The following is a 21695-nucleotide window of genomic DNA, read 5'->3' as shown; positions in this document are numbered from 1 at the left end:
TTGCCGTAAAGCAATTTGTGTTTCGCGCTCGTTCTCGTTCTAGTTCTCGCTTCTCACGAGACTTCCAATTTCTATCTTGCTGGGACGGTAGTGCCCAAGTTGCAAGGTTGGTTTTCCGCCTGGGAACGCTGGGGGGAGCGGGGAAAGTCACCAATATCACCAGAACAGGTTGTTTAACCATCCAAATGATTTCTAGTAGGGCTGACTTCTAATAGTCGAGGATTCGACGATTCGATTCGGAGAGGTCTGATCGACTATGAACCTCATAGTCGAATACATGGGCGTCAGTTTGGTTTGAAATGTGCTGGGGACAGAGACGCATTCGCATTTTCAGAAGGGCTGGGTACCATTTTTATTTTATTTTTTCGCTTTTGCGCAGGTCATGTTTTGAAAGACGATGTCCTGTAGCTTACTAATGTAAATAAATAAAAATGTATTCAAAAATCTGCTTCACATTTTCAGCAGGGCTGCGGAGCGGCTGTGAGTTGACTCCACACGGTTCTCATGTGCGTTAAAAAGCTTTATGTGGTTTAATGTACCTAAACAATGATTACCAAATTCCCCTCTCATGTTGCTCCTCATAACCACTTAAAATGGTAAAAAAAATCGAACCCAGAGTCCAATTATTATGGACGTTATCTGATATTAAGCGTTTCTGCTTCACATTTTCAGCAGGGCTGCGGAGCGGCTGTGAGTTGACTCCACACGGTTCTCATGTGCGTTAAAAAGCTTTACGTTGTTTAATGTACCTAAACAACGATTACCAAATTTCCCTCTCATATTGCTCCTCATAACCACTGAAAATGGTCAAAAAATCGAACCCAGAATCCAATTATTATGGACGTTATCTGATATTAAGCGTTTCTGCTTCACATTTTCAGCAGGGCAGCGGAGCGGCTGTGAGTTGACTCCACGCGGTTCTCATGGGCGTGAAAAAGCTTAACGTGGTTTAATGTACCTAAACAACCATCACCAAATTTCTCTCTCATATTGCTCCTCATGTTTATGAAATGTTATGATATATGTGTGATATATATGTGTTTTTTAGCTCTTTTGTTTGAAATGGAAAAAATCTAGCTGCTATCTAAAAAAAAAAAGAAAAAAAAAGGTTCGACTATCAGTCGACTACGGCAAAATCTAACGAATCAGATTCGACTATGAAAATCCTTAGTCGAAAACAGCCCTAATTTCTAGACAGTTTTATTACGTTAAAAAAGTTACCAAGTTCTCCTTTAACAGTTAATTTTAGCATTGTGTATTTATCACGGTAAATGTTGTTTTTCTAACCCCAACATTTTTCTCATATTGAAAATATTTGATTTACAGAATGTAAACAGCAGTATAAACATATGTCAACATTTATTATTTACACACACTTCTAAAGGGTAGTTTGACTCAACTACTCAAACTGAAACCTGAGAGTGCTCGTTGTACCACGGCGTTGGACTATTTTGAAGGGATCGAATATTCAGCAACACAGGCTTTATCATTTGTTCATTTGTATTATTTCTGTTTTTTATTTGTTGAACATCAATTACATTTTTACCCTTAGATGGGTTTGGAAGTTTTTTGTATGTCAATTCGGGGAACAGACACAGTCTCTATATGATGATATCTAGGTGAAAGAGGCTCTATGTGATGGGATTTATCTGACCTTGGTGACGTGTGAGACAGCTAGCAGACGGTCGGTTTAGCCAGTCTGTCTGCTTCCTGACCTGAGGCCCAGAATCAGATCAACTCTAGAGAGAAGAGCAGCACAAATATTATTTTTTTCTTTTATTCTTTTAAAATAATCTATGTATAACAATCTAAGAGTAAATCCATTTCAAACATAAAGCATTATAACTTAATTATTGTTAAAACTTCCTTTCTGTAATTTAAGCTTTTGCATACAATTCATTTTAATCTTCAATATTTCTGGAATGACTGCTGACCCATTATCTGAACTTATTTCTGATAGAATTTCAAATCTAAGGAATTCTTCTCTGGTAATATTTAATTACTTCTCCTGCCCGTCCTTTGCTGATTTCATTGCCTCTATCTCTATCATGTTCATATAATCCATTACCAGGTGTTTTATTAGTCCTTCTGGTACTGATATATGGCCTATTTGTGTCACTGTTCCTTTCCTTCCTTTATTTTTGGCACAAATTTCACATGTGTATAGACAAAAATTGCAAAAAATGCCTTTTATTTAATTTTCCTTATTCTTAATTTAGAATTTCCTTTAATTTATTTTCCCTTATTCTTAATTTGCTCCTTATTCCCCCCTTGCGCACTGGTCAAAACCATGCGGATCTGGACTGAGAATATTCAAAAGTTTTTGTGCAACAACCTGTCATTCTTACCCCCCTCTGGTACCATATAGATTATTCATAAGGCCTGTTTGAATTCGAACAACTTCCAAATGAGGTGTTTGTCCTATTAGCACCATTTAAAATACATTTAATTAGTCAATAGCATATTGAATCAAATCATAATCTTATGAATTAAAATTGAAATAAAATATTTGTTAATAGCCAGTGTTAATCTTTTCTTTAATTTTCAACTAACCTTCAGTTAATTACGTATACCCCTTTATTGACAAATTACATTAGAGTACCCATAATGATCTATTTTAAAATGTCATTTAGCTCTATTTGTATTTTCCTTCATGAATTGTCTTAATTCTCACTGTGCTATGTCAATTTCTTGAATTAGTCGCTTATCATTCATTATTTTCGTTTCTTTTCTGATTTCTCATAATCGTTTCTACGTTTTTTTATATATATATTCTTCAATTCAATATTTTTTTCTTCCGGTGGGGTTATTATTAAGTTGCTACTAGGTGTATTAGAGGGCTTTAACATTAAATTTAAAGAAAGTTTGGTTGGTGTTGACTATTGTTTGAACTACTCATCTCTGTTGATTCTCTCTTCTTTGCACAACTCATTGTGAGCTTCCCACATTCTGCAACTTTTCATTTCTGGTCGTTTCTCTTGTTTTTCCATTCATGTTGATCTTATCAGTCATTACATGTTTCATCAGGGTGACTCTTTACGAGCCGTTGCAATGGAATTTCCCTCGTTGGCAAGGGGGGCTGTTACTAGCATGAGCCGTTGAACCCACACTTCCTGTTGTGGGAGGTTGAGGCTTGTTGGTGTTTTTTAAGTTGAGAGGCATTGACTCAAATCTCAGTTTGCTGATGAATGCACAAGCCTCTTCTGAGATGACAAAGCACAGTCACTGGTTCTTTTTAGTTTGAACCGTCCCAGAAACCTTCCTGGAATTGTTCTGCTCTCATCTGTGAATAAAACCTTCATTATTTCTGTTAGTTCTGTTAGTGACAAGTGTTAAATCATCTGCTCATCTGACCCAATATCCTTCTTGGTGTTACCTGTGGAATGGTCATGTGGGCTGAGTGCTGTTCTGTCCCCTTTTGGGGCTTTCTGCTTTCATTAGCAGCAGGGCTTGAACTCAAATATTCCCATTTGTTTTTCATAAATTTGGCTTTTTTATCATCAAATTTGCAACTTTTGTACATTTTTCTCACAATAAATTTCAAATGTACTTTTTATAATTAGTCAATTCAGCTCAGTTATCTCATTGTTTTGAGTCCCACTATCAGCACACTATTTATTAGGCATCATGGACAACACTCAACCCACTTTGCAACAAAACAAAAAAGTTACAAGACAATATTTCATACTTTTGACAAAGAGTCAGCTTCATCATGATATTCTGAAAGGAAAGTCGGATGTGTTATTCGGTAATTGTGATGTCAAATGTGGCACTGTTTTTTCTTTTCCTATTGCCACTACAGTTTCGACCAGGAAATTAACCAAATCTGTCCATGGTCATTATTTTATTGGGCATAATATGCCCTGTGGACCCACATATTAAATTTAGATTCAGCTGTATAGGCAAAATAATTGATTTGCCTTAGTGTACACCTTCTCTCACTCATTCATACTCAGTCACTCTCTCACACATTCTTCTTCCACAGGTTCAGAAGTGTCAGTGATCTTAAGGTTTAGTTTAACACCATTGTTATAAACCCTTTTTTCTTTTTCTTTTTGCAAACTCTAATAGATTAAATATTTCAGAATAATAGGCCTAAGCATGGTGCAGTTGAGAGTAAGGCAGCCAATTGTAATTTCTCAAATGCATTGTCATTTGTTGGTCTACTTTTTTTCATATTCTTTTTGTTTTTGCTCTTGAGCTGCTTTAAGAAGATCTCTGCATAATCTTGGATCCATGACCAATAACATTTCCATCTCATTATCCCAGTTTTGACATCATTTACGATTTCATAATTTTGGACTTTTGGAGTTATTTATCCTTCTCCAATCTTATCTCTAGAAAATTACCAAAACAAGATGGAGTGACCAGTATCGTGGTTTTGCAAACAAAAATAATCATTCTTTGACATTCTGTGTCTATCATTTTCTTTGCCAGAGAATAATTATATCATGCTTTTAGCCCGGTGGTGATGCCATTATAATCTTAATTATTATCAGTGTGTTTCATCCCTTTTTAGTATACCTTACTAACCCCAGCTTGCATCTATTCTTAACTAGTTTTCAGCAAGATGGTCAGCCATTTATTAAGATATTTGATTAGTCTTTCTCAGATATTTTAATAAGTCAGTTCCTCTATTACAGGTCCACTGGTGGGGATGACAGTTACAAATAAAATTTCTCAAAGTGTTGTTCAAAGTGTACGTTGGAAATGATTACTCACTTTCTGGTTTATAAGCTAGTCAGAACTAGAAAAGGTGAACTCTTTCTCTCTGTCTCCATCCTTTCCTTCCTCACATGCACACACACACACACACACACATGCTGTCTCACTTTCTTCTTGCAGCCCCTCCTTTCTGCCTCTCTTTCTCATATCACAGTCACCATTTACTTTTTCTATATGAGAGAGAAACAAGTGTTCTTTCATAATTCTAGTTTCTCTTTATAAATGAATATCATTATTTTTCAAACAGTCCTAATCTGTGCATTTGACGTGCACACACTTTTACTCGTTATTTTTTCTTGCAACTATAAAGCGACAAAGCGAATTATTGTTCAGGATAGGCTGTTTTTCTCCGGCTGGATCACGGCTCTTGCAATCAGAAGAATGGCCAAATCGACGACAAAGCCATTTTTTGGAATCTTCGTGCAGTTACACTTCCTGCCCTAAATATAGATAAGTGAGAGATGGGGTCAATTTAACCACATGGTGATTGAAATGTTTAATTCCTCTCTAGTGCAGGTTTCTAATTTTAATGGCTCAAATAAATCAATCAAATTTTTCTTTCTTTTTTTTTAAGATTTTTCTTAAAAATTTGATTTCCCATTTCCTCTCCTGCCCCTCCTATTTGTCCATTGTTGCGACATTCTCAGTTGTTACTGACTGCTCTTCTGTCTCTTCTCCGTTTTCATAAATTTCTACCCACATATGACTGGTATGGTTGGGGTTGCTCCTCAAAACTACCACTACCTCCAGCCTTTCCAGTGTCCAATTATCTACCAGTGCTGGTCTGATTTCCCCTCCATGCAGTGTTGTGTGTAACGCGTTACAAAGTAACGCGTTACAGTAACGTAACTACTTTTTCGGGTAAAAAGTAGTGTAACGCGTTACTACTAAAAATTTGGTAACGAAACGTAGTTCCTTTTTCAATTCGGCGCAACGTTACTTTTCCCATGGATATATTTGACAGCGACACTGCCTCAGCTGCGCGCTTGAGAGAAGAGAACGGTTGAGAACTGAAGAAAACGATTTAGTTTCATATTTATGTTTAAATTAAATAAAATAAAAAAATTGTGCAATATAGGCTATCGGGAGACAAATGGAGTGGGCAGACATGATTTAGACCACTTTATTAAGTTTGTTTTTGTAGAAAGACTTTCTTTAAAACGAATTTCGTTTTGTATTAATTGTATCTTAATTTTAATCAATGTTTTACCAACCAATTAATTGCCTGAATTTAATAAATAAGTAAATATGGCATGCAAAATAATCATGACGGCACCAGCGCGTGAACTGGAGCTCGTCTTCCATACTGTAAATGAACCGAAACTCAGATAAGCTACTTGGTAGGATCCAAGATGGCGCCAGTGCACTCGGCATGCCGTCTCTCTTGTGTGTTTCAGTCTGTAGTAACGTTACCTGTACTGTTTGTTCTCTGTGTGGTGTTGCACTGGTATCATGTAGACTCAGTGCTGACCTACGATCGCCAAGCCCTATTTAACATCAAATGTTGTATGGAAGCTGGTTACCTGAGAAACTGCCCAGTTTTCTACTCTAGCTCTCAATCCTCTTCCAAGCAACCTGCGCCAGAGTGCGTTTACCATGGAAACAGGATTCGTTAACTGTGTCTTGTGAGTTTTTCAAGGAATGTTTATTTAACTTTCAGAAAGCTGCAAAATCAGCTAGGTCTAAGTATTTTTCAGATTTAATTATTACACACTCTCATAGACCTAGAATTCTGTTTTCCACGATTAATTCAGTAATTAATCCAGGTTGTCAGTTTCATGTGGAACCCTCAACTAAACTTTGTGAAGATTTTTTACAGTTTTTTTCAGATAAAGTTTTAGCTATCCGCTCTTCTTTTACCTTGCAGTCATCAGATCTGTCACTGTTTTGGCTGGCAAGTCCGGCTTCTTTTTCTTGTTTTCAAAGTGTTTCTTTGAGGGAACTTTGTGATTTGGTCAATAAGATGAAGAAAACTGCCTCTTCACTTGATGTCATTCCTTCTGAGATTATTAAGGCCTCTTTTTCTGAAATTGGTACTTCCATTCAGTCAGTGATTAACTCGTCTCTAAGTGCTGGGGTAGTCCCGAATTTTTTTAAACATGCTGTAGTTCAACCTTTGCTCAAGAAACAGGGTTTAGATGAAAACTGTCTTGATAATTATCGGCCTGTCTCTAAGCTTTCATTTTTATCTAAACTTTTAGAAAAAGTTGTATATTCACAATTGATTTCCTTTTTGAATGCAGCTAAATTAACAGAACCTCTCCAATCTGGTTTCTCTGCCCATCATAGCACTGAGTCTGCTTTGCTTAAAGTATTCAATGACATTTTGCTTGCAGCGGATAGTGGTAAAAAATTCAGTTCTGCTGCTTCTTGATCTTACAGCAGCTTTTGATACAGTTGATCATGATATTCTTCTCTGCCGGTTAGAAAATTTGTTTGGTATTGGGGGTACTGCTTTGCAGTGGTTTAATTCATATCTTAGAGACAGGTTTTTTTCTGTTGAGTTGGGTAAGTTTTCTTCGTCTGTTGCTCCTATTATCTGTGGAGTGCCTCAAGGATCCATTTTAGGGCCACTCCTTTTTAATTTATATATGCGACCTTTGGGAGACATTATTAGGAGACACAAAGTTTCATTTCATTTATATGCGGATGATACCCAGCTGTACATACCATTGAAAGCTGGTGATACCATTCAACCTTTATTGGCCTGCCTAGGGGACATTAAAAATTGGCTTTCCAACAACTTTCTTAGACTTAATGAAAATAAAACGGAAGTAATCGTCGTTGGCCCCTCTAAGTTGAGAAGTTGTCTCATAAATGAGCTCGGCAAGCACTTCCCCTCAGTCTCATCCCAGGTCAGGAATCTTGGTATCATTTTGGACTCTGAACTTTGCTTAACTAAACAAATTAATACAGTTGTCAAGAACAGTTTTTATCAGTTACGGATAATTTCGAGACTGAAATCATTTTTAACTTTTAATGATCTGGAGAAAGTCATTCATGCTTTTATTACCTCCCGCCTCGACTACTGCAATTCATTATATTTGGGTCTTCCACAGTCATCCATTGCACGCTTACAGATGGTACAAAATGCTGCTGCAAGGCTGTTGACTGGGGCAAAGAAAACAGATCACATTACACCAGTTTTGGCCTCTCTTCATTGGCTTCCTGTTTATTTCAGAATTCAATTTAAAATTTTGTTGTTTGTTTTTAAAGCTCTCAATGGTCAAGCTCCATCTTATCTCTCAGATCATCTTATTCCGTTTTCATCCCCCAGATCATTAAGATCTTCTGATAGAGCTCTCTTAGTTGTCCCTCGTTCACGCCTAAAGACAAAGGGTGATAGGGCTTTTTCTATTGCGGCCCCCCGTCTCTGGAACCAACTTCCACTGGACTTTCGCCTTGTAACGTCTATCACAACCTTTAAAATGAAGTTGAAAACATATTTTTATTCCCAGGCATTTTAAATTTGTGATTTTATCTATGTTTCCATTTGTTTTATTGTATCGTATGTTTTGTTTATTTCATGTTATTCTTTGACTTTGTTCAGCACTTTGGTCAGCTTTGCTGTGATAAATGTGCTATATAAATAAATTTTACTTACTTACTTACTTACTTACTTGTCTCACAGACCTGATAAATATAGGCTATAGAAAGCTTGAATATGTGTACTTTTAAACAAAATATATTTTTTTCTCTCAAAATCTCTTTTTTTTCCTCCTACTCCCTAGTGAGTCGTATGTCTGAAAACTAAGCTTATGTCTTCTATATTTTTACATTTTGTCCTATGCTATCAAGACGCGATTCGCACCGGTGTTAGAGAGCAGGAAAGCTTTATTGGCTGTTGCCGAAATTTAATGTTCGGTGGATAGGGGGAGCGGAGCGGAGAGAAGTGGTGCGGGCGCGCTGCTCATCGTGGAGTGTCGCACTCTACCCCATGATGCAGAGCCGGCTGAGAATAAAAGTTGCCGCACACAACAGCGCCAATGAGAAGGACTTTTTTTCTTTTGAAATTGATACTATTTTTTAGAATAAAGATCACAAAATAATTAGCTGTTATGTCCTCCATTGTATAACTTTATGTCTACATATTTAGCAGTGCTTAATTTGTAAAGTGGGAGGTTCCTGCAAGTGCATAAATAACTTTACTTCATTTATACTTGTATGCTTTATGGCTGCAATATAAGTTGCAGGATTCCACATCTACAGAAAGGCCTACAGAAGAGTCTGCACAGACAGAGGACACATAAGGCCTACAGGTGGCCAGTGAATAGCCATGTGAATAGACCTCAGACTTTTCAGACACTGAAATCTTCCCTTTAGTTAGCCAAAGTTCAATTCATTGTGTGCCCTTGTCCTGGAGCTGCATTGTAACTGGTTTGGGTCAGGGAATGGGGTCATAAAACACCTGTCTGCAGGAACATGTCATAATCACCTATGAACAAATGCAGTTCTGTTAGGATCAGCATAAGTGTATGTAATACAGTGAGCTTGATATTTAATTGTGGAACTTTTCTTACCACTTTCAAATAATGTGCATAAATGTGAATCTCTGAAAATGCTTAAGTCATGCACAGATCCTGGCCATTTTGCTTTCACACTTGTGATATGGAAGATTTTAGTCAACTGCCTTTTTTTTATTTGATATATTACTACTAATCTGGAATATTAAGAATCACAATAGTAACTGGGCTGCACATTTACATTGTGAACCCCCTTTCTGTTCACATAATCCCCTTCATTGAGGCCTTGATGGCAGTCTATGGTCTAGCCTATAGTCTATGGTACCAATCACGTTAGTGAAGCCTGAGTGACATATCTGTAATCGGCATGGTCATGATTGTATGAACTTCATAAAAAAATTATGATAGGCAAAAAAAAAAAAAACCTGCTTTAGCCTACAACATTGGGTCTTAAGTGGCTTGGAAATGGCACAAAAAAACCCTAAAACTGTTTTTTAAACATAAAAGCGACAAAAAACGACAATCTCACGAGTCACGAGAAAAAATATATATCTCAGAAAGTGCACTATCGCACTGCGCTGGACTTCCCGTATCAGCTCCGCTTATGAAGCCGGGATCTAATCCTGTTAACATGAAATAAGCCTGCTCCCGAGCAGGTTTAAGTTTGCGCACCTGTTGCTATGACAGCAAGTCCAGGATGAGCGTTGAAGAACCAAACAATCCAAGATCATGCCAAATCGCCAACAATCAAATCCAGCTAAGTGAGTTAGCGACGTACAAAGAACGGACCCCTGGTTTTGTCAAGCCGTTATTTAAGCTCCTTTCTGTGTCTTTGTGGGAAGGTCAGTTTTGTTCAGTTAATTTTGTGTTACGAGTCTATGTATTTGAGTTTACATTCAGTTACTTTTTGTTGACCTCTTTTTAAGGCCTAATTATTAATTTTGGTCTTTATGTAACTCCTTAATATTTTGGGTAATAAAACCCCTTTTTTTGAAAACAGTTTCCTGTGTCCTCTTGCCTCACTGCCTTGGTCCCTGACAAGCACTTACTGCTTTATTCTGCACTTCCTGCGTTTAAGCACTTCCTGCTTTACTGTAGGCCTTTTTACGCATGCACTCCTTCTTTTTTTTGGAATATTTTATTTTAGCTTTTGAACTGTTACATAAACAAAAGAAAACAGACAAAAACTCACACAACTTATTGCACAAATAAGACAGAGATTAGTCCAAACAAAACATAAAAAATGAATAAAATAAAAATACACATTATACAGTACAATGGGATGATACAGGATATTGTAAATATACGATATAAGCCTCACTCGAGAAGAGAATCCAACCGGTCTATTGAAGTTTCTTCCATATAGCGGAAAAAGGGTTGCCAAATTTTATTAAATACTTTACTTTTTTTTCTTAACCAGTATGTTATTTTTTCCAGTGGTACACAGTTATTAACCTCAGATAACCATAAATTTATAGGAATAACAGTATCAGATTTCCACTTAATTGCAATACACTTCTTCGCAATTATTAGCAGAATTTCTGTCAGTCTTATGGCATAATCTTGTGTAATATTGGAATTGGTGTAATTACCCAATAAACATACTTCTGGGTCTGGTGGAAAACTTACTCCATGGATATCAGAAATAAAATGACATACTTTTTGCCAAAATCCCTGAATGAGAGGGCAAGTCCATGTGGAATGCAAAAAAGTTCCTTCCTCCACACCACATCGAAAGCAAAGAGGTGAATTTTTTTTGTTAAACTTATGAAGCTTAGATGGTGTGATATACATCTGGTGAAGGAAGTTAAACTGAATCATTCTATATCTAGAGTTCAAGTATGATGTAACACCATTTTGACACAGGTCACCCCATGTTTCTCCTTCAATGCTAATGTCCAAGTCTTGTTCCCATCTCACTTTAGATTTATCTAATTCAGGCAGTGGTTTATTTATCATAAGAGATTTATATATTCTAGAGATTATTTTGTATAGCGGTTGACTTGAGTAGACATATTGCTCCAGTTGTGTTAAACTAGGTAGTTTCAGTTGGGTTTTAACTCTTAGAAAGTCTCGCAATTGCAAGTACCTAAAAAACTCTTTATTATTTAAATTGTATTTGGATTTAAGCTGCTCAAAAGACATCAGTATTTCATCCTCAAAACATTGTTGTAGATGAGAAATTCCATTATCAGCCCATAGTTTAAAATGCTTATCCTGGAAACATTTGGGGAGCAATCTATTGCTCCATAATGGTGTCTTAGGGGAAAGAATCCCTTTCTGTCCAAATGTCTGTTGCATCCTTACCCACAAACTGACTGTATGAATAATCATTGGGTTTCTGATTTTTTTTATCAATTTCTCATCCCATTTATATAAAATATCTGTGGGGTTTTCCTCTTTTAATTCACATAATTCTATTTTAAGCCATGAGGGGGTGGGCTCACTTCCAAATATTTGGGCCAGATATCTTGAATGTGCTGCCCACCAGTACATTTTAAAATTTGGTAATTTTAATCCCCCTTGATTATACTCTAAAGTCAATTTATCAAGACTTAATCTGGGTGTTTTACCACGCCATATAAAACGTCTGATCAAACTATTAAGGGAAGAAAAAAAAGTTTGTGGAATATGGATTGGGAGAGATTGAAATATATATAAGAATTTAGGCAAGGTATTCATCTTAATGACATTAATCCTCCCCAGTAATGTAAGAGGCAGGTCCATCCAATGATCCAGATCACCCCTCACTTTCTCCAAGGTTTTAAGTAAGTTAAGCTTATAAAGATTTTTCAAGTCCCCATCTACATAAATACCAAGATATTTTTTAATACCAGCAGGTGAAAATTTAAAGGGAAGTTTGTCACTGACGGTTTCATATTCAAATGTAGATAAAGGCAATATTTCACTTTTATCAAAGTTGACCTTATAACCAGAGAACTGACTGTATGAATGTAAAAGTTTTTGCAGATGTGTAAGAGAATCTGTTGGGTTGGTTAAAAATAAGAGAATATCATCAGCAAAGAGTGATATTTTATGTATTTCAGAGCCAATATCAAATCCTTTAATATTAGAACTAGTTCTAACGGCTTCCGCCAGTGGTTCAATTGCTAATACAAAGAGGGCTGGGCTAAGTGGGCAGCCCTGCCTGCATCCTCTAGACAGAGGAAATGGGGCAGAGATTACTCCATTTGTAATAATTTTAGCTCTGGGAGATTTATAGAGAGATTGAATCAAATCAATAAATTTTTCACCAAATCCAAATTTTCCAAGCACACGAAATAAGTACGACCATTCAACACGGTCAAATGCCTTTTCGGCATCAAGAGAGATGGCAACTCCAGGTGTCCGATTGGTATTAGCAAAGTGTATTATATTAAAGAATCGTCTTAAGTTATCTGAGGATAATCTATTACGTATAAAACCTGTTTGATCTGGTTTCACAAGCAAAGGTAAATAATTTTCTAGTCTCCTGGTTATCATTTTAGTTACTATTTTGTAATCCGTATTAAGAAGAGATATTGGTCTATAAGAACCACACTGTAATGGGTCTTTCCCCTTTTTGTAAATAACTGAAATGATAGCATTAGAAAATGACTCCGGGAAGCACCCGTCATTCCTAGCTTGGTCTAAAACATCCATTAAATATGGTGTGAGCATATCTTTGAATGTTTTATAAAACTCAGGAGGGAAGCCATCCTCTCCTGGAGATTTATTAGATGGTAATGACTGTATTGCTTCATTTAGTTCTGTAGTGGAGAATGGTCTATCCAAACTATGACTATTTTCTTCAGTTAAGGATGGCAGGTCAACAGTAGAGATACATTTTTCCATTTCGGACATATCGTCCCTCACTTTCAATTCAATTCAATTCAAATTTATTTGTATAGCGCTTTTCACAATACATATTGTTTCAAAGCAGCTTTACAGAAAGTGCATTTCAGAAATGTACATAGAGAAATACAGTTAGTTAATCATGTATTGATTTAGGGCATAAACATCGCCAGCGTCGAGTCGTCTCTTCACGGGCGTCGATTCGTCTCTTCACGGGCGTCGAGTCGTCTCTTCACGGGCGTCGAGTCGTCTCTTCACGGGCGTCGAGTCGTCTCTTCACGGCGTCGGGTCGTCTCTTCACGGCGTCGGGTCGTCTCTTCACGGCGTCGGGTCGTCTCTTCACGGGTGTTGGGGCATCTGTAGTTTCCATGGGAGGCTGGATACAAACTGGAGCTGACGATCTGTATTTATCTCGGGACTAGCGTCCCGAGATAACAACAGAAAAGCAGATGGGAAATAATTAGCGTAGCTGCTGTTCATAATATTAATGCATTCAATCTGATTCAACTGTAGTATAAAAGGTAATTATTATGTGAATGCTTGGCTAAAGAGATGCGTCTTTAATCTAGTTTTAAACTGGGACAGCGAATCTGAGACTCGAACAATATCAGGAAGACTATTCCAGAGTTTAGGAGCTAAATGTGAAAACGCCCTCCCTCCTTTAGTGGACTTAGATATCCTAGGAATGACCAGAAGCCTCGAATTTAGTGATCTTAAAGAGCGCGATGGATTGTAGGGCGATAGAAGTTCCGTTAAATACCCAGGAGCTAAACCATTTAGGGCTTTATAGGTCAGTAGTAATACTTTGTAATTGATACGGAACTTTATAGGTAACCAATGTAGAGATGATAGAATTGGTGTTATATGATCATATTTTCTTGATCTAGTAAGAACTCTAGCGGCTGCATTTTGCACTAACTGTAGCTTGTTTATTGAGGATGCAGGACAACCAGCTAATAAAGCAATACAGTAATCTAGTCTCGAGGTCATGAATGCATGAACTAACTTTTCTGCATCAGAAACTGATAGCATATTACGTAGCTTAGCAATGTTTCTAAGGTGGAAAAAGGCTGTTCTTGTAACATATGAAATATGATTTTCAAAAGACAAGTTGCGGTCTAATATAACACCCAGGTCTTTTACTGTAGAGGATAAAGTAACAGGACACCCTTCTAAATTGAAGTTGTATTGTAAGAGGTTTTGTGGGCAGTTTTTTGGACTAATAAGTAATACCTCCGTTTTATCTGAATTTAATAGCAGAAAATTACATGTCATCCAGTATTTTATATCTTTAACACACTCTGTTAATTTAGATAATTTATTGTTTTCATCTGGTCGTGATGAAATATATAATTGAGTGTCATCAGCATAACAGTGGAAATTAATTCCATGTTTTCTTATAATATTACCAAGTGGCAGCATATATATTGAAAATAACAGAGGGCCTAACACAGATCCTTGCGGCACTCCATAGTTTACTGGAGTTATGATCGATTTTTCCCCATTTAAACAGACAAAATGGTAACGGTCTGATAAGTACGATCTGAACCAGTTTAATGCCTGTCCCTGAACACCAGTGTAGTTTTGTAGTCTATCTAAGAGTATTTTGTGATCTACAGTGTCGAACGCAGCACTAAGATCGAGTAAAACTAGTATTGAGATACAGCCTTGGTCAGAAGCTAGAAGTAAATCATTTGTAATTTTTACGAGTGCAGTTTCAGTGCTATGATGCGGTCTGAATCCTGACTGAAACTTTTCATAGGTGTCATTTTCTTGCAAGAAAGAGCCCAGTTGAGCGAACACAACTTTTTCTAGTATTTTAGACATAAATGGAAGATTTGAAATCGGTCTGTAATTTGCTAGGTTATTATGATCTAATTGTGGTTTCTTAATAAGAGGTTTTATAACTGCCAACTTGAATATTCTTGGAACATGACCTAAAGATAAAGACGAGTTAATAATATTGAGGAGAGGCTCTTCCACTACAGGTAACACTTCTTTCAGTAGTTTAGTGGGTATTGGATCTAATAAACATGTTGTTGTTTTAGATGAAGTGATAAGTTTATTTAGCTCTTCCTGTCCTATAGTAGTAAAGCGGTGTAGTTGTTCTTGAGGGATAATTGAGGCTGAATCATAAGACACCATTAAAGATTGTACATTTACAATTGTGTTTCTGATGCTTTCTATTTTCTCAGTGAAGAAATTCATAAAATCATTACTACTAAACTGTAACGGAATATTTTGCTCAGGTAACGTCTGTTTATTTGTTAGTCTAGCCACGGTGTTAAATAAAAACCTTGGATTATTTTGGTTATTTTCTATTAGTTTGCGGAGGTGCTCAGCCCTGGCTGCTTTTAGGGCCTTTTTATAACGTGACATACTGTCTTTCCACGCGATTCTAAAGACCTCTAAATTAGTTTGTTTCCATTTACGCTCTAAATTACGAGTTTCTCTCTTGATAACATGTGTAGCACTGTTGTACCATGGTGCTTTCGTTTTCTCTCTAACCTTTTTTAATCTAATTGGTGCAACGATATCTAATGTACTAGAGAAAATGGTGCTCATAGTGCTAGTCATTTCCTCTAGTTCATCTGTTTGTTTGGGTTCACTGAGCAACTGAGATAGATCAGGTAAGCTATTTGAGAATCTATCTATAGTTGTTGGAAGGATTGTTCTGCCTGGTCGATAACGTGGCGCAACATGACAAATTTCAGCAGTACGTAGTATGCAAGTGACCATGTAATGGTCAGTGACTTCATCACTTTGCGGTATAATATCTATATCGGTTGGATTGGTTCCATGTGATATAATTAAATCTAGCGTATGATTAAGACGATGAGTGGGACCAGTGACGTTTTGCTTGATCCTAAAGGAGTTTAATAAATCTGTAAACGCAGCCCCTAACGCATCATTTGTGTTATCTACGTGTATGTTAAAATCTCCAACAATTAATGCTTTATCGACATTGATCAATAGATCTGAGAGAAAGTCTGCAAACTCTTTTAAGAAATCAGCGTAAGGCCCTGGCGGTCTATATACAGTAGCCAAGGCTAGAGATAATAGGGATTTCTTTCTTACATCTAAGAGAGTAACATTTAGCACAAGTACTTCAAACGAATTAAACCTGTGACCTGTTTTCTGGGTAACATTAAGAATATCTTTATAGATTGTTGCAACACCACCGCCACGACCAATCAGACGGGGCTCATGCTTATAACAGTATCCAGGAGGAGTAGCCTCATTAAGACCGAAATAATCATTTGGTTTAAGCCAGGTTTCAGTAAGGCAAAGTACATCGAAACTATTATCTGTGACCATTTCATTCACAATAACCGCCTTAGGTGTGAGTGATCTAATGTTTAGAAGACCTAGCTTTATAAATTGTTTTTGTACACTAATATTGAGATTTTCTGGTTTAATCACAATTAGATTTTTCCTAGATTCTACAGTAGATTTAATGTTTGACCTCACTAAACGAGGAATAGACACAGTTTCTATATAATGTTCTACATTGGTACTTATATAATTTAAGTTGGGACAGCAAAGAGTGTGATTTGGACTTTGACTTACTAGTCATATGGTGTGTAGCGTCTTGGAGATGTTGTCCGACAAAATAGCCGCTCCGATTCTGCTGGGGTGAAGGCCATCAGCGCGGAAGAGCCTAGGTCGCTCCCAGAACAGATTCCAATTATTTACAAAGAGCAGTTTCTGTTCATTACACCATGACATTAACCATTCATTTAGAGCAGTCTCTGTTCATTACACCATGACATTAACCATTCATTTAGAGCAAATAATCTACTGAACCTTTCATGTCCTAGTCGGTACGTGGGAAGCGGTCCAGACACGATGATCGTTGTTTCAGGCGATGTGCTGCGTACCGTCTCGATCAGGCTCCTGTAGTCCTTCTTCAGAACCTCCGACTGCCGCAGCCTGATGTCGTTCGTTCCCGCGTGCAGTACGACAGCTCCGATGCGCTCGTCACCGTTCAGGATCTCGGGGACCTGCGCAGCGACATCAAGAACACGAGCACCAGGAAAGCAGTGAGTGCGAACCTTACCTTTACCTATGGTGGCACGGACATGCCGGACGATGGAACTGCCGATGATCACAGCGTCGCGTTCCGTCTCGCGTAGAGGGGAGAAGCGGTTCCGTGTGGAGATCTCGAAGGCCGGGAGGGGCGGAGAGGTCCTTGCTCTGGTCCGGGCTCGCGTCTTCCGCTGTGGAATCACCCAGGGTCCATGGTGTTGTGTCGGTACCGGAGTGAATGAAACTAGGGATGATCGCGTCCTGGGCAGAGAAACACACGGAGTAGACGAGGTCGGAGTAAAAAGGTTAACGTTACTAACCACTGACTTGTGAGCATCGGCGCGTGATGTTTCAAGCGCGGATCGCCGATCTCGCAGTTCGGCCTGTCTTTCTAGTAGGTCGCGGATCTGCTTCTCCACGGATTCCAGCTCTAACTGCACAGAATGCAGCTCGAACGTGTCCTCACCTGCACTCAAAGGTAACGTTAGACACACATCCGTTATATTCGCCATTATAGCAGATGTGCTATGATGGCGAATTATAGCTTTCAGTGATACGGGTGTAAATAAGACGATCGATTGGCGCGACCACGCGTGCAATGCTAGCGGGCTGAGGCTAGTAGCGGAAGTTTGGATATAAGTAGCGATATCAAGGCAATCCGATTGTTTTTTTAAAGAGAATAGTATTCCAGATATGTTCACACGCTATAAAAATGAAAAAGTTCGTTTGTAAAAGAGTGTAAAGAAGAAAATCAAGGTTTCTGAATTAATTCGACGGAGCCCCAAACACAACAACGCACTCAGTCGCCGTGTCTGACAACAACTGATTACAACCTTGTACTCACTTGAGAAGAGTACAGTTCTATATAAAACTCTCTAAATGCGCTATTTATCTCTATAGGGTTATAAGTAATATTATTGCCAGTGTCTATCGAATTTATTATTTGTTTGTTTTCATCTGCTTTAAGTTGCCATGCCAGCACCTTATGTGATTTCTCCCCAAGTTCATAGTAACGTTGCCGTGACCTTGTTATGGTCCTCTCTGCTTGATATGTATTCAGGGTATTATATTCCCTTTTCTTATTAAGTAAATTTCTATATAAACATTTAGAAGGTTTTTTTGTATACATTTTTTCAAGATCAGTTATTTCAGCTTCGAGGTTTTCCAGTTTACTATTCTTTTGCTTTGCTAACCCTTTGGTATATGCAATACATTGTCCTCTAATGTAGGCCTTCAATGTTTCCCACAGAATACATTTATTTGTACAAGAGGGTTTATTTGTAAGGGTAAAAATATTAATTTGTTCTCTGATAAAAGTAACAAAATCATCTTGGTTAAGGAGTGTGGATTTGAATCTCCACCTATAAGTACCTCTTATTTTGTCAGGCATGGATATGGACATAACCAATGGGGAGTGATCACTTAGTAAGCGGGGAAGGTAGTCAATTGTTAGTACCCGATGTGCAAGTTGGATAGGTAACAAAAAATAATCTATTCTTGTATGTGTATTATGGGGGTGGGAGTAAAAAGAATAGTCCCTATCACTAGGATGGACCTGCCTCCATATATCGACTAATTTTAGATCTTTCATATAAGTCTTAGAAAGTTTAGATGCTTTAGTTGGGGGTTGTGGTCTAAGTGAAGATCTATCCAGGACCGAATCCATACAGAAATTAAAATCCCCACCTACCAAAATCCAACCTGGTGTCTGGGCAATCATAAGAAAAATAGTTTGCATAAACAAATGGTCATCATAATTTGGCGCATATATATTTAAAAAAGTCCACATTTCTGAATATATAAAACCTTGTACTAATATATATCTTCCCAATGGGTCACTGACTGTCTTTAACAATCTAAACGGAACATTTTTATTAATTAATATTGCAGTTCCCCTTGATTTTGAATTAAATGAGGATGCAAAAACCTGTCCAACCCACTCTCTCTTGAGTTTCTGATGTTCATGAGCTGTTAAGTGTGTTTCTTGTAAAAACACTATATCTGCGTTCTGTTTTTTAAGATATGTATATACCCTCTTCCTTTTTATTGGGCTGTGCAAGCCATTTACGTTAAACGTTACAAACTTTAATGGGCTATTCATGTGGCTGCTAAAGTGTTAACAATCCTTTTTGCGGATATTTGGAAAAAGAAAAATATAGAGAACCCTGTATCTCCCGGGGAAAAGAGAAAGAAAAAAAAAAAAGAAGAAAAAAAAAAGAAAAGAAAAGAAAGGAAAAACACATGTAAGAACACTTAAACTTTGCTCTGCTCAGTTGTCGGCTTAGAACAACGCCGGCAAACAAGTAAACAAATTCTACGGAAAAACACGTTCGCTCCTTTATCATCCTGAACAGTCAAAACCTGCTACCAGCCGAGCTCCCTAACTCTAACTACAACACTGAGTTATAAAAGTTAGGCTAGTTTCCATATAGATTGACTAAGGTAATTTTCAGTTTCCTTACTGATTGCGTACCTTCAGTGGAATAAGTACTGTTATTTTAAAATGGAATAGCAGTAGTCCTTGGGAACACAACAGTCCGAATAGTTCGTTCAGGTTTTATCCTGGCCCTCCAGATATTTGAACGCCTCGCCGGGTGTCTCAAAGAACCGGGATTTCCCATCTTCTATTAGGATCTTAATGCGAGCGGGATGGACCAGGTAGCAAGAGACCTTCCGTTCCTTAAACGCTTTCAGAGCTGGGATCATCTGTTTGCGCCTCTTAGCAAGATCCGGACTCATGTCGGGAAAGATACTAATTCTTTTTCCGTCCATGGTTAGTTCTCCCTTCTGTTTGGCGAGTCGCAGGATTTTTTCTCGATCTTGATAGCGGAGTTTTTCTCGGACCAAAATGGGTCTTGGAGGCTGTGGTGAGATCTGGTATTGCTCTCACGTTCCTGATTAACCCCTAGTATCAATGTGTCTAGGTGATCTTTTGCTGTCAGGTCAGAATAGGAAATTATTCCCTCAACTAGCTTGTTATCATTTATACCAGTAAATCTAAGTGTAGTCCCTACACACCCAAGGAAACAATAATAAACATTACTAACAAGACATATGAATTAAAAGCATGCTTACCTTCCAGCTGAATCGCTCTTGGAACCCTTGTATATCTTCGATGATAAAGGATTAATGTATTGCTCTGCCTATTGCTATTAGAACTGTTTGTAAAAGCTGAAGTAAGACTTCACAGTGATTGTCTTTAGAAATAAAAATTTATTTATACAAAAGATTGAAACACTGTTAATACAAAAATCAATACTTGTAGCAAATCAAAAAGAAAATGTTACAGGATATAAAACTTCAGCTTATTCAATCTCAACAGGGCAGTCCTGTATGAGTGAATATTACAAAAACTAATTACCTTATCAGCAGTTCAAGCAAATCGAGTAAACATGAACTTGTTCTCATCTGAGGTGTACCAAGTTACATCAATACAGCAGAGCAGTTCAAACCAAAAAGAAATTCAGCCAGGATAATACTAGAAGAGGTTTGATTCCTCTCTAGGTATGCATTCGACACCAAAATCAAAAATGCAGCCCCTAACAATAAAATGCAGTCATATTTATACGGAACTGGGTTACATTGTTTCAATACAGTTTGGGTTTTTCCAGAGGAACTCAGTCTCATGACTGAGCTGACTGAGCTGCACACTTGGCCGTTCACAACCAAAGTCTTGCGACATTAACAGTCTTTTGCATCAGCTGGATCTTGTGATGACAGCTCCGTTTCCCATGTATGGTCATTCTTGCGTCCTTTCCGTCCTTTGCGCTTTAGACGTTTGTGTGTGTGTGTGCGTGCATATGTGTCTGGGAGTGTGTGTGTACGTTCGGAACACCATTTAGAATTCACAGATCCCACAACAAGGCTTATCAGGATTCGGCACGGGGTTCAAAATACGATGAGCCCGCTCTATATCCAGTTGTCCAGAGAAGTGTTGCGGGCCTAAAACGTTAGGCAGCCACTCGCTGAAGAATTTAACGGGGTCGCTTCCTTCGCTGCCTTCCTTCATACCAACTATACGTATGTTGCTGCGTCTGCTGTAGTTTTCAAGGTATTCCACTTTACCTTTTAGTGTCTCATTCTCTTGCCTGATCACTTTCATAAAGCCGTCAATCCGACGTACTTCGTCCTCGGTGTCACCAATGCGTTGTTCGGCCTCCATTACTCTTCCAAGAAGGCCGCTCACCGTCGAATGCAAGTTTTCTATAGACGTTTGCAAATCCGCTGTTTTAGAGTCTATCTTTTGCGAGAGGATGTTGTTGCCTTCCTGAATTTCTTTAAGAAGAACCGCAAGCATGTCGCCTTCCCGATTCCCTTCACTTTCAGTTTCGTTTGAGTTCTTCGATCCGGCGCCATCTTTTGTTGTTTCACCTTCGACAAGTTCGTAGGTTTTCTGAGGATCTTTCTTTAGCTTGGAACGACGATCCATTGCAGAATTTAAAGGTGAATTATACGTGCTCGAAGTCGTCGAATATAAGCTTATTCAGCGTTGTTTTCAGATTAAATAGAGACTATCATTTGGGAGCTCGGTCTTTCACGTCTTTTCAACTCCTTAGCATCACGTGACCCCCCCATGCACTCCTTCTTGAGACCTGGAAATTATCCTCCTTTTTGATTCCTTATCAATTTTAGGTCCTTTTTGGT

General features: G+C 38.0%; 2 protein-coding genes across 3 annotated transcripts in view; one reads left to right on the top strand and one right to left on the bottom strand.

Annotated features, from left to right (window-relative positions):
• The window catches only part of LOC311283512 (E3 ubiquitin-protein ligase RNF19B-like), a 320725-nt gene that overhangs the window by 30153 nt on the left and 268877 nt on the right, over positions 1-21695 (top strand). The window lies entirely within an intron of this gene.
• On the bottom strand, positions 15109-20905 carry LOC311282869 (uncharacterized protein). 2 transcript variants are annotated; one of them, XM_084396931.1, is made up of 2 exons: positions 16830-20905; positions 15109-16691 (listed from the first exon to the last, which is right to left on the bottom strand). In XM_084396931.1, exons 1-2 carry the CDS (start codon positions 17561-17563, stop codon positions 16592-16594), a joined length of 834 nt encoding a protein of 277 aa, XP_084253057.1. In that variant the 5' UTR covers positions 17564-20905; the 3' UTR covers positions 15109-16591. The 2 variants fall into 2 exon arrangements, with proteins under 2 accessions (XP_084253057.1, XP_084253058.1); XM_084396932.1 differs by having other exon boundaries at positions 15109-16683.

The sequence above is a fragment of the Rutilus rutilus genome, assembly GCF_951802725.1.
Source record: "Rutilus rutilus genome assembly, chromosome: 23".
NCBI lineage: Eukaryota > Metazoa > Chordata > Actinopteri > Cypriniformes > Leuciscidae > Rutilus > Rutilus rutilus.
Note: the sequence above shows the minus strand (reverse complement) of the source record. Positions and strands in the feature narration are given on the sequence as shown.

Excerpts from the sequence above, each read along its gene's own strand:
- LOC311282869 (XM_084396931.1), bottom strand. The coding sequence starts at position 17,563 with ATGGCGAATATAACGGATGTGTGTCTAACGTTACCTTTGAGTGCAGGT. Across the intron at positions 16,692-16,829 it reads TACCGACTAGGACATGAAAG|CGACCTAGGCTCTTCCGCGC; the intron begins GTTCAGTAGATT and ends CTGTTCTGGGAG.